This window comes from Hordeum vulgare, chromosome 6H, assembly GCF_904849725.1.
Source record: "Hordeum vulgare subsp. vulgare chromosome 6H, MorexV3_pseudomolecules_assembly, whole genome shotgun sequence".
Lineage (NCBI taxonomy): Eukaryota > Viridiplantae > Streptophyta > Magnoliopsida > Poales > Poaceae > Hordeum > Hordeum vulgare.
The window spans coordinates 229,228,590-229,241,307 of NC_058523.1; the positions used below are offsets into that span (position 1 = coordinate 229,228,590).

The 12,718-nt window shown below is 47.3% G+C and overlaps 1 protein-coding gene across 9 annotated transcripts in view; it reads left to right on the forward strand.

Moving 5' to 3' along the window:
* Nucleotides 1-2,066: 2,066 nt before the first annotated feature.
* Nucleotides 2,067-12,718, forward strand: part of LOC123406217 (probable magnesium transporter NIPA2) — a 53,802-nt gene continuing 43,150 nt past the window's right edge. Inside the window, exons 1-5 of one of the 9 annotated variants that reach the window (XM_045099705.1) lie at nt 2,067-2,264; nt 2,458-2,545; nt 11,000-11,108; nt 12,189-12,370; nt 12,550-12,606. In XM_045099705.1, the coding sequence (XP_044955640.1) occupies nt 12,238-12,370; nt 12,550-12,606 (190 nt within the window). In that variant the 5' untranslated portion in view covers nt 2,067-2,264; nt 2,458-2,545; nt 11,000-11,108; nt 12,189-12,237. Of the gene's footprint in view, nt 2,265-2,457; nt 2,546-10,897; nt 11,109-12,188; nt 12,371-12,549; nt 12,607-12,718 lie in introns of those variants that run through there. The other 8 variants (XM_045099698.1, XM_045099697.1, XM_045099699.1 and 5 more) reach the window with 8 other exon arrangements.

Consider the following 12,718-nt stretch of genomic DNA (forward strand, 5'->3'; position numbering starts at 1 on the left):
ACGGACTTTCGTGCCACTTGTGAGTTCGGGGTTAGCAAGTGTCACAAATGCTTCGACGACGCTCAGGGTTGTCTCCGGGGTGTATTCGGCTGAGACGAGTTTGGGCGTGTTGAACACGTCAGGCTCTAAGGCCAGACTAGGGGTGAAGGTCATCCCAGTGTCGAGATCCGCAGTTTTCGAAGCCGAAGCATCGGGACTCACGTGTTCCTTGAAAGGAGCTAAAAGTATTGTTAACACAAGGTATCCCCGGGGGTTAGTGGTGAACTCTAGGCTCCCGAACCTGACTTCCTATCCGGGGGTCAAATTCCCGACCTGGCCAAGGTGACCAGCCAGAATGGCGTGCAGAACGATGCTTCAAAATGCGAAGATATGTCCGGGGACGAAAACATCCTCGTTGAGGATCTCCTCGCTGATGACTAAGAGTGGCATCGATCCTTTCAGCGATCCAATCAACAAAACTCTCAGTGAAAGCACCAATGTCGGTGTCAAAACCGACAGATCTCGAGTAGGGGGTCCCGAACTGTGAACCTTGGATCGATGGATTGCAGGAAGAAATGAGAGACTATATTTACCCAGGTTTGGGCCCTCTTGAGGAGGTAAAACCCCACGTCGTGCTTGATTATATCGATGTGGATGATAATTACAGAGTTGATCTACCTTGAGATCTTATCAGCTAAACCCTAGATGAGTCAACCTGCCTACATGAATGAGGACCCCCGGTTTATATAGCCACCAGGGGATCTAGGGTTACATACAACCAACCTCTAGCTGAGGACGGATGGACCGACCTAGTGTACCTTACTTGGACGTCACGTCGGTCTTCGGCGCTTTCCTTTTTGAATACGAGATGACCACACAGTCCGACCTCTAATTAGTACGACCCAATAGGTTGGCCTGTACGAAGCAAGCCGACTATGTGAGGACCCCTTAATCCCGGACTCCCTCACCCGCAACATCAACGAAAGAATTCAATCGACATATGTCTTTTTTAGTGCCACTCTCGTGGGCTTGCGAGTCCACTTTTTAGATAAGAAGTATAAAACGAGCCCGAAATGAGGCTTCAACCTACCCCAATTTTAAATTAACAAAGCCATTTATTCATCAAGATTACAAACACATCTATGAAAAAAAATACAATACAGTAAGATACAAAGACATTGAACAACATCAAACTAAGCCTCAAACCCGCGCTAAACCTCAAACCAATCCATTTTTCTTGATCATTTTTTATTTTACCATAATTATAATCCAACCTTAAATATCGTTATTACATTTTTTTAATAAATTTATCAAACATGATCGTAAATCCGTTTGACGGATCCAAACAAACAAAAATTTGGATAGAATCTGTGTTGGAGTCCATTTTTTGAAATTAATTTCAGAAATAATTTTTGAAATTGTGAACATTTGTTTTGCATTCGTGAACAATGTTTGGAATCCATGAACAACTTTTGAATTCCTGAACATTTTTTCAAATACACGAATATATTTTCAGATTTTGAACTTCTTTTGAATTCATGAACATTTTTTTGGAAATATAAATACATAGGAAAAAAAGAAATTGCTACGACGTTTGCATCGTTTGCTGCAGACGTAGCGGTAAAAAGTAACTAGCTCTCGGATGTATGGGCCGGCTCATCCAAACAGACATATCGGACGGGCACACGGTAAGCCACGCGATTTGTATGTACTCCCTCCGTTCCTAAATATAAGACCTTTTAGAGATTGTACTATAAACTACATACGGATGTACTTAGACATGTTTTAAAGTGTAGATTCATTCATTTTGCTCCGTATGTAGTCTTTTGGTGAAATCTCTAAAATGTTTTATATTTTAAAACGGAGGGAGTACACATGTATTTTTTTTTGCATACATATGTATTTTTTTTTGGCAACACATATATGTATTTCGGACCAGTTCTCCAACTTGAAGGACCGTATTGTCACTGTATATCCAACTTCCAGGATCGTAGGCGGTTCGTAAGTTCCAGGATGATTGTGGACATCGCCACCAACTATAATGCAAAAAATAAAAAACATCGCCACCAACTTGCAGGACCATACATGCATTTTACTCTAAAATCCGTGTTGGAGTTGGCCAGGAGCCAACCGACAGTCCAGAACGCACGCGAAAAAAACCCTACTCGAACTTCTGCGAGCCACAAGTCTGCGCCCTCCCCACGTTCTCCCGCCACGTTCTCCACGACTTCTGTCCTGCTCGCCGTCGCAGCGGCCTCGCATCGCAGCCCAGCGGGCTCGGGCAGGTAACCAGTGCCCTTCTCGATCTGAATTTTGCATCTCGGTTTGGTTGATTGATGGATGTACTCTGCCCGCGGATTTATATCTTTAATTCTGAGTTTGAAGACGAACGGTGAAGCGTTGCAGTAAAAAATATCTTTAATTCTTGGTCAAAATGCCCGCAGTTCCCCCCCTCTGATTTTCTCCATTTTTTTTCAGCGCAGCCTATTCCGCTTGATTTCTTGCCCTCTCCGTCTTCCCTTCTTCCATTAAGGTCTGAAGGGTTGGGGAATTTTTATTGTGCAAGGTAACCTTCTCCCCACATCCCCCTTTTCATTCGTCGAATAATAGCAACAATCGCCTGTTCCTATGGAGCACTGCAGTTTTCGTGTTGGACTTCTGACTGGTTCTTCCGAAATACTCCCTCGTTTCCAAAACAAGTGTCTTTTCTTAGCACAACTTTGTATTAGCTAGTATAAAGTTGAGATAATTATTTTGAGACAGAAGGAATACTCCCTTTATATTAAAATAATTGTAGTTGGGGAGAATTAGTCTGGTCTTTTCCGACTATAATTATTTAGATACAGAAAAAATATTTGACTTGTCGAAGAAAACACCTCTCAAAAGAGTAGGATTATGCTCCAGCGCGGTTTTTCTGTGGTTTGCTCGTGCGGATCTATCTTTTATGCCATTGGCTTGTGCTTGTAAACGAAAACGACGAAAGATACTTGCCGTGTGCTAGCATTAGCGCTTCAGCAACGTATTGAATGGCCGTAGATAAATTCTCCCTCCGTCCCAAAATTCTTGTCTTAGATTTGTGTAGATATGAATGTATGTAGTCATATTTTAGTATTTAGATACATCCATTTGTAGACAAATCCAAGACAAGAATTTTGGGACGGAGGGAGTACACAGTGCTTGAATTAGATGGCTGTTTCAGATTTGGTGTGCCATGCGACATTTCGCCTCGGATGTGAGATGAAGTACGCATTCCTAGATCTCTAATAATCATCGTGAGAAGGCCAAAGGTAAACTGGGATGATAGGAGTAGGCGATAGGAGACGCTCCCCCTCCCCTTTTGCCCCCGCATTGCTCGCTTGGGCGACTCGGGCGTCGGCTAGGGTTCGCGAGCGCCGCCACCTTCATCCCTTTCCTTCCCCCTCGCCGCCACGTGAGGAGGTCGTCGGGCAAGCCCGTGCGGCTGTTGGTGATGGTGGCGGCGAGGCCCTCGATGCTCTGTCCGCAGAGATCTGGATCCTTGGGGCGGCGGCCCCTGCTGGTGCGGCGTCGTCGTCCGTGCCCTGGACGGTGTGCGCGGGGGCTTTGACCAGTGTCCTCAACCGTGGGGGCGGTGAGGCGCCGGCGCCGGCGCTTGGCGGCTGCAACGTGGAGGCCTTCTTCCTCGCCAGATCTGGAGGTCTGCTGCCCCTCTTCACGCCCCTTCCCCTCAGCGACTTTTGCCGGCGGCTAGTGGTGGTGGTTCCGGTGCTGTTTGGGGATGGTGGTGCAGATTGGGACCGAGGGAAACCGTAGGCCGGTTGGTTCAGCCCGACACCATCTTCGGCCTTGGGTGACGTAACCTTCCTGAAGGCGATGTTGTGGTTCCAATTCTCGCCACCTCCGTTTCCTGTCTCAGGTGAAAACCCAAAATCCGACATGGATTGGGCAGCGCCGGCGCTGTGTGTCGTCCCCTCCATGAAGGCGCTGCCTGGGGAGCCATGGATTCGGGTGTGGGTTGCTGAAGGTGGGGCTTTGGCCGGCGGTGGGTTCGTGCGGCTGCAGCCAATGGGCTGTCTCGTTGACCCGCTGTCCGCTTCTCTGCTGTTGCCCTCGACGGCTTTCTTGCTGCTGTCAGGAGTTCAGGCTCAGGTTGGTGTGGCCGGCTTGGTGTGCTATCTTCGTCAAGGAGTTCATGAAGTGCGGTTGCCCTGTACATTGAGCTGGGCTCTCCCTAGCTCTTGGTGAGCATCTCCCAGGTCCGACGGTACGTCGTCTTTTGAGCCAAGATAGGAGGGTTGTGGCCCTTTTCGACGGTGGAGGAGGGATGTGTTGTGTTCAACTTTCCAGTGTTCAACCCTGTTCTTGGCATCCACTCAGTTCAAACTGTCCCAGCGGTGCTCCTCCTGTTGTTCTCGACCCTTGAGAGTTGTGGTCATTTGCTTCTGCTAGTTGTGCTATTTCTGTGTATTTCTAGTAACTAGCTTTGCGATGTGTTGTAAGCTGTTCAGAGTGCCCCCTTGTATCTTTTGGGCGTTTTCTGTTGGTACTTTTGTTCGTGTAATCCCGGTCGGTTGATGGCTTTGTTAATTCAAAGCCGGGTTAGGTCCGAGCCTACTTTAGGCTCGGGCTGAGCCTTTTCTCTAAAAAAAGAGTAGGCGATATGCATGGTTCTAAGTGTTGGAACTGCTAGTTCTCTCACAAACACGCACACAAGGAATTAGTAGTATATTAAACTCTATGAACCCTTGGATAGAGACCGCAGGGGCACTGGTACAGTGGCTAACATTTGAACTAAAACCACGAAAATAATTTTGGAACGGAGGGAGTGCCTTTTTACAACTCAAATTTAGCTAAGCTACATGGCAACAAATCTAAATTGACTTCTTTCTCTTCACTTTACCACCATAACATATGATAATGCATGAACTTTCTAGCACCTTCTCACATTGTTGACATGTAACATGTATAATTTGCATATTTTTAGGGTAATGCGTGTTAGGAAATATGCAACTTGTATTTCTAGGAGGCCATAGGCCAATATATATACATGTACATGTGTGTAATATGCAGAAAACCCCTTATACAATAGGGTAAATACGAAAGGTTACATGGCTACATATATAGTACTCTAACACCCCCCCCTCAAACTCATGGTGGGTTAACAACACTGAGTTTGGAGAGATAGAAGCCATGCTGTGCTCTAGTCTGGGCCTTTGTCAAAAAATCTGCCAACTGTAACTCGGAAGGCACATACTGAAGAGCAATAACCCGATCCTGCACACCAGCGCGCACATAGAAAGCATCAACACCAATATGCTTGGTGAGCTCATGGTTCACAGGATCGCGCGCAATGCTAATAGCACCTGTACTGTCAGATAAGAGCAGAGTAGGTGTAGTGACAGAAACACCAAAATCCTGAAGTAACCACCGTAACCAAGTCACCTCTGCCGTCAAAAGAGCCATAGCCCGCAACTCAGCCTCTGCACTTGAACGGGAAATTGCGGTCTGTTTCTTCGTCTTTCAGGCAATGAGAGAACCACCAAGAAAAACACAGTAAGTAGAAAGTGAACAGCGATCTGAAAGAACACTAGCCCACATAGCATCCGTAGGCCTAAAGCTGTAAAGAACCGGAGCGAGAAAAGAATAGATGGTGAGAGATCGTGCCCCGAAGATATCAGAGAGCACGAAGGAGGTGACTATAGTGAACCGAGGTGGGAGCGGAGACAAACTGACTTAGAATATGAACCGGATAAGAGATATCCGGACGAGTGACATCTAGATAGACAAGAGTGAGGCGGAAGAGAGGCACCGATCATCATCGCACGAGCCGTCCACTGCTTTGCAAGGTGGCGTTTCTTTCGAGCGTCTTTTTGATCGTTCTCCCGATTATTCGACGCTTCGTTTGTTTGGTTGTGTTTGCTGTGTTTTTCTTTTCCCTCGCGAACACACCAAACTGACCGCTCGGTCTGTTGAGTGTGTCTTCTTACGCTATAGTGATGAGCATAAGGGCTATCGTTGTTGGGATCCTATCGGTCGTCGGATGCGTATTTCTCGGGATGTGACTTTTGACGAGTCTCGTCCCTTCTACTCGCGCCCATCTTCCTCGACCTTTTCAGTGGAGGATATCTCTTTCCTCACTTTTCCTGACACACCTATCATCCCCATTGAGCCTTTGTCTATTCGCTCTGATACCATGTTAGGAAATATGCAATTTGTATTTCGAGGAGGCCATAGGCCAGTATATATACATATACAAGTGTGTAATATGGAAAAAACTCCTTATACAATAGGATAAATACGAAAGGTTACATGACTACATATATAGTACTCTAACAATGAGAAGATTAATCCTAACACTAATATGTCTCAAGGTCTGCGTCAACATATAGAATTTGAAGTTCTCTTTTCTCGTGGACTCAACTAATAGGAGAACTCTACTTGTGGACCCAATTACCAGAAGAACATGTGTTGTAGACGCCCTTATTACACGACCATATTTTTTTTGCGGACGCAACTAACACAAGAAGTACCTTTTGGACGCAACTGACACATTATCTGGATCACCCATAAGATTTTATGGACACCTCTAGCAAAAAAAAACTTAGATAACCACACCTCTAGCAATATGCCAGGGACCTCGCCGGGAGAGCGCCCCCGAGATGACAAACTTAGGCAATGAAGTTGGTGTAATTGACATCATAGAAAATCACCAGGAAACAAGGGATGGAAACATAGCCTGACATGTACCTATTTTTTTCAAAAAATTTCTCAGCGATTGTGATCACAACCCTAATGAAACAGAGGATTGCACTTAGAAGGCGTCGGTTGGCGTTGGTCGGAGAGCCAAGACGTTGATGGCGGTGGACGTTGATCCGGAGGCGGTGCCGACCGCCAAAGAGGCAACGCTGGACGTCGACCTTGAGGCGGTGACTTCGAGGTGGAGGAGGCGACGTTTGGCTTGAGGAGGAAGGTGAGGCGATTGAAATGTGGTGGTGGCGGCTACCATTAGGAGGAGGCGGCGTCGGCTTCACGAGGAAGGTGAGGCAACCGAAATATGGTGGTGCCGGCGAGGTGAACTGGAGAGCGGAGCAGGATCAGGTGGGGACGAGCAGATTGCGGAGGTTGGCTTGCTTGGAGGCGACCAATCCATTTGAGTAGGAGAGCGTGGGCTTCGATATGGCATACGGGGAGTGAAAATTAGGGAATCAAGTAGGTCAAACAAGAAAATCGGCACTCAGTCAGAAGACAGGTCTATGAAGAGAGATCGATCGAGATGAACCCCCCAAAAAATCTGCATGGAGAAAGAAACATGAGTTGCGCGTGCGGAAAAAACTAGGGCTCCGTTACCATGTTATGGATGTGTTAGGAAGTATTAGTATTAGTCTAGGAGTCCTTATTAGTCTATTAGTATTAGTCTAGGAGTCCTTATTAGTCTATGTTTACTTTCCTTGCACCTCAAGTCATGTGTAATATATATATGCCCCTTGGGCCTTCAATACAGATAAGTTGCTTTCCTAACATGGTATTAGAGCCTTAGGTTATTTTTTCGCACGCGCAACTCGTGCTCCGATCCTTCTCCACGCAGCCGCTGTTCGTCTAGCTGCTGCTCCCGATCTCCTTCTGCTCCAACCGCCGTTCCCGTCGCTGGATCTCGTCTCTGCCCCCCCCCCCCCCCCCCCCCGCCGGGTCCTGCACCCGTCGCCACACCGCCCCCCTCCTGGCCCCGTCTCCCGCGACTCGGGCCGCATCGCCCACGGCCGCCACCTCTGGCCGGATCTCCTCCGCTCCCGGTCCAAGATTCGCTGCTGGTGCTCGTCAGCTCCCGTCACGCTGGTGTTGGTGCTTGTCTCGCCCTGCTACAGATCGATCCAGGACGGCTCCCGCTCGCCCTGCTACAGATCGATCCGACGCTTCTCTCGCCCGTCCCCAGTCCAACGCCTGCTGCTTCCCGAGCGCCTCTGCTCGAGGACGCAAGCTCGGCTCCCGCCGGTCCCGCTCGAGGCAGGAGGCGGCTCTGCTCCCGATCGTCAGATCCTGCCGGCCCTCTCTGATCTGCAGTTGCCGTGAGACCTAAAAAAATGTCTGCTGCATCCGGCTACGTTGCTGTTCCTCGTTGTCCGATGCTCTTTGATGGCACTAACTACACCGAGTTCATTGGCTTCATGCGCATTCACATGCGTGGCATCCGCCTATGGGGTGTTCTTTCTGGCGAGGTCTGCTGTCCGCTACGTCTGGTTCCTCCTGTGGCTCCCACTCCGCCGATCCCTCTGGCTCTTCCTGCGAATGCTCCTCAGACTGCAAAGGATGCAGCTAAGGTTGCTGATGAGGCTGCTATCCGTGCTTATGATGAGAAGGTTTTGGCTTATGAGGAGGCTCTTTAGGTGTATCATGGTGCTCTGTCCGTTTACACCTAGTGGCTTGATGATGATACTCGTGCTGCCGCTGTTCTCACTGCTAGTGTTCTGCCTCAGTTTGCTTCTGAGTTTCTGGGCCTTCCTACTGTATTTGAGATGTGGACCCGCCTTCGTCAGCGCTATGAGCCCTCTGATGATGCCTTATACCTCTCTGTGGTCCGTCAGGAGGATGCTCTTCAGCAGGGTGACTCTACTGTTGATGACTTCTATGCACAGAGTTCTGCTATCTGGCGCCATCTTGATTCTCTCCGCAGTGCTGGTTGTCGTACTTGCCCCTGTTGCCAGGCTGTTCAAGCCAACTTGGAGTTTCATCGCGTCTATGAGTTCCTGTCTCGGCTCCGTAAGGAGTTTGAGCCCCGGCGTGCCCATTTGTTTGCTCGTGGCCGTATTTCTCTCATGGAGGCGCTTTCTGAGATTCGTGCTGAGAAGACTCGCTTACATGGTGCTGGTTTGCTGGAGGTTCCCTCGGTGCTCGCTGCTCGGACTCTTTCTACGTCACCTGCTGCACCGACCCCTTCTCGCTCGAGTGCTCCGTCGCTCTTGCCCACTCCTTTTGGAGGCTCAGGTCGCCCCCGTCCACATTGTGGCTATTGCAACAATGATGGTCATATTGAGTCCCACTGCTACACGAAGAAGAAACACTTGCTCCAGGCGCAATCATCATCTACAGAGACTTCGTCATCTACCTCGACAGCTTCAGCCATCGCTTTGACTGAGCAGGATATTCTATGACTTACGCGTCTGCTCGCTGCTTCAGGTTCTTCCTTGACGGGTACTGCTGGTTCTGTGACCGAGGCTTCTCGCACTGAGCAACCACCTTCTACACACTCAGGACCGTCTCACGCACACTCTGGTTGGAATTGGCCTTCGCCGCCATGATATAATTTTTTTATTTTTTCTCTTCCGCTGCCATCATCCCTAATCTAGTGTGTGTTTTCTAGTTTTCTTTGTTTTTCTCTACGTCCACCAAATCCGTTGATATTTTATGTTTTCTCATGCCATGCGAGTCCACCATACCTTAGTCCGCCAGCCTTTCTCCGGTCCTGATCCTTTCTATACAACTTTTGTGGCCTATTTGCCCTTGTTGTTTTCTATAGGATTTTCTGGACTTCTTTTGCATTGTCGATCTATGTTCATCGTGCCTTAACCGCCGAGCTTCTTTCGCCGTCGGTTGTCGTGGACTATGATTTTCTGCACATTGCTTTATTCTCTTGATGTGCCATCTTCTTTTGACAACTCATCTTCTCTTGATACTTATCTTGTATCTTCAAGTGATGCGGTGTCTACCTCTGATGTGCTATCTCTTCGTTATCTCCTTCGATGACTCGACAAGTTTTGAAGACTCTTGCTACGACGACACTCTTAAGACGCGGATTTGGATTATCATTTTTTTTAGTATTACACTTCTTCAAATGCAATGCTATTGCATACGCTTTGCATTTGAGGAGGGGTGTTAGGAAGTATTAGTATTAGTCTAGGAGTCCTTATTAGTCTATGTTTACTTTCTTTGCACCTCAAGTCATGTGTAATATATATATGCCCCTTGGGCCTTCAATACAGATAAGTTGCTTTCCTAACAGGATGCAACTTGATTGTAGTGTAAAGCCCATGGGGAAAATATATAGTACAAAAGACTTGGAGCACAAAAATGAAAATCTAAACTAATATGTACACCTAGACGAATTTGTCCCTAACAGTTCGACATGGTACACCCTAGCGAACCAGTGGGGTCAAATCGACAAGGCTACTCACCCACTGTCGATCACCCATGGAGCCCCGTCAAATGGTTCAAATGGACCACACGTAAAGCTTCGTGATCGCCTCGATCATGTTGTCACCCAATGGGACCTCAAATAGTCGGTGGTAAACGATAATCACCTCCTCTTAGGTCTTCTCACTCCCCTCGACGAGCCCCACTTACGGAGCATGTTTTGAAGGGCATGTTGCCCAGTGTTGAGACTGCCTCGTTGGCTGGTGATGCGCCGGCTACGCCTCAGGTGGAAATCCAACTCAAGGAGGACATTTGTGTGTGTCTTTGCCACGCCATGAATTCACACATGCTGTGCGTTTTAGCGCAACCACCTACACTCGTCAGTCTCGCAATCCTACTTAGGCCCTGTTTGGAACCACCCAGATTATATAATCTGGTTTTTATAATCTATTGTATTTCCAAACAGGACAGTTTATATTGTAGATTTTATAAACTAGATGACCAGATTATTATAATCTCATAATCTCCTCTACCCTAGCTAAAATGAGATTATGGATTACAAATGACGTGTTATCCTTGTAAACTTCAAGAGAATTACGCAGTGCCACCGCCACTTTCCTATTTTTCCTTGTAAACTGAGGGCAAACATGTCATTGTACAATTTAAAAGCTGGTTTACAGTTTATATAATCTGGCCTCCAAACATGCCCACCTTGATTATTTTTATAAACCAGATTATATAATCTATGTTCATAATCCAGATTATTATAATTTATTATGGTTCCAAACAGGGCCTTATTCATTATTATGATTAGGTCTTTTTATGCAGCTGTTTGATATTTTCCTTCAGCCTACCTTTCGACACGGGCTTGAGTTGGAGTGTCTGAAATATTCTTTCCTTTCCATATTGGTTTTAGCACGGAATAAAAAGAAGCCTTGCTCCTGAGGGACATCGTATTTCCGGATTAGTTCCTTCTCATGGTGGACCGCCACTTGACTGTAGAATTGAAACTTCAGCAATCGAAGGTTGGTTTCTTTTGTTATGACATCTTCAAATGAAATATTACATTGTTTGTCTTTCTTAGTGCAAAAATTTGTTCTTGGTAGTTCAAGCAAAAGCAAGCCGAGGTTGTAAGTTTCTGTTGAGCAAGGAAGATTGAGCTATTCTTTAGCAGTTCACTATGTAGTTTCTCCTTTTATCTTTCCTTAGAGCATCTCCAATAGATGATGTAGACGCAAAAATAACTAACTTTTGCATCTCCGAGGCCCCAAATCCCCTCTCCAACAGATTATGTAGACGCAAAAAAAATCTCCGCTCCTAGAGATGTAAAATACAACACCTTGAGATGCAAATATACATCTCCACCTCTAGGAGATGTAAAACTGGCGGCCGCGCGCCAAATGCTCAACAACCTTCAGTTTCATTCCGCCCGCCCGCCCGACAGCTGCTCGCCTCTGCGGCCGGCGATTTCTGGCCAGAAACATTGCCACCGCTGCCCGTCCGTCCATTCCCGACCCCGTCGGCTATCCCCGTCACCCGTCGCGCCGCCGATTTGAGTCCGTCCCACCGTACTTCCGCCGCCACGCCACTCGCCTACCGCACCATGCCGCCGCCGCCCCGCTGCCAAATCCGGCTGCTCCACCGGTTCCGCCTCCAAATCAGCCGTATTGGCCGCTTCTTTTCCGCCGCATGATTTGAGCTTCCCCCGTTGGCCCACCGCCATCGGATTCAAGCCGCACACCTGTCGCCATGCCCCTGCCGGCTATCGCCGCCGCCATACTCGACCTTCTCGTGCCGCACGACCAATCCGCTGCTCAATTCACAGACGCATCGCCGCCCATTCGAGCTCGTCGCCGCATTGGACTTCCCGACTCTCGTCGCTCGACCGCCGATGCTCCTCCCGGCTCTCGGCGCTCGACCGTCAGCGCTCATGCTGACTAGTTTTACATCTCCATTTGCATCATCTATTGGAGTTGCACTTTTACATAACCAATTTACATCATCTGTTGGAGTTGCCTCTTTTTTGGAGATGTAAATTTTTACATCTCCAAATTCGCATCTTCTATTGGAGATGCTCTTAACCTTTCTTACTCTTTGGATTGCAGGAATTGGTTCTTGGGTTATTTTAGTTTGTAAAAAAGTATCTCTACAAATATGGTGGCCTCTCTAGATAATGTGAGAGGCTTGACTTTAGCAATGTCATCCAGCGCATTCATTGGTTCAAGCTTTGTAATCAAGAAAATTGGGCTGAAGAAGGCTGGGGATTCTGGGTCAAGAGCAAGAGCAGGTTATGCTTCTTCTGACACCTACGTAATCAGACCAAAGACTTAATTGCATAACATTGTTAAGTGAATCCCTAAATGCTTTTGACAGTTATGCAATATGAATGATCCGTACGATACCTATTGACATTTTATATAGTATAACTTCTTAATAATTTTGATTTCTTATGCTAATGCATTGTAGGTTCTGGAGGTCATTCATACTTGTATGAGCCATTATGGTGGCTGGGAATGGTCACTAGTAAGTATGGATTACGATCATGCTTTTCAGGCAATTAACACTGTACTATAAAATAATGAAGTTAGCTATACTGCTTATTGCAGCCGACTACAGTTTTGCTCATTTTTTCTGT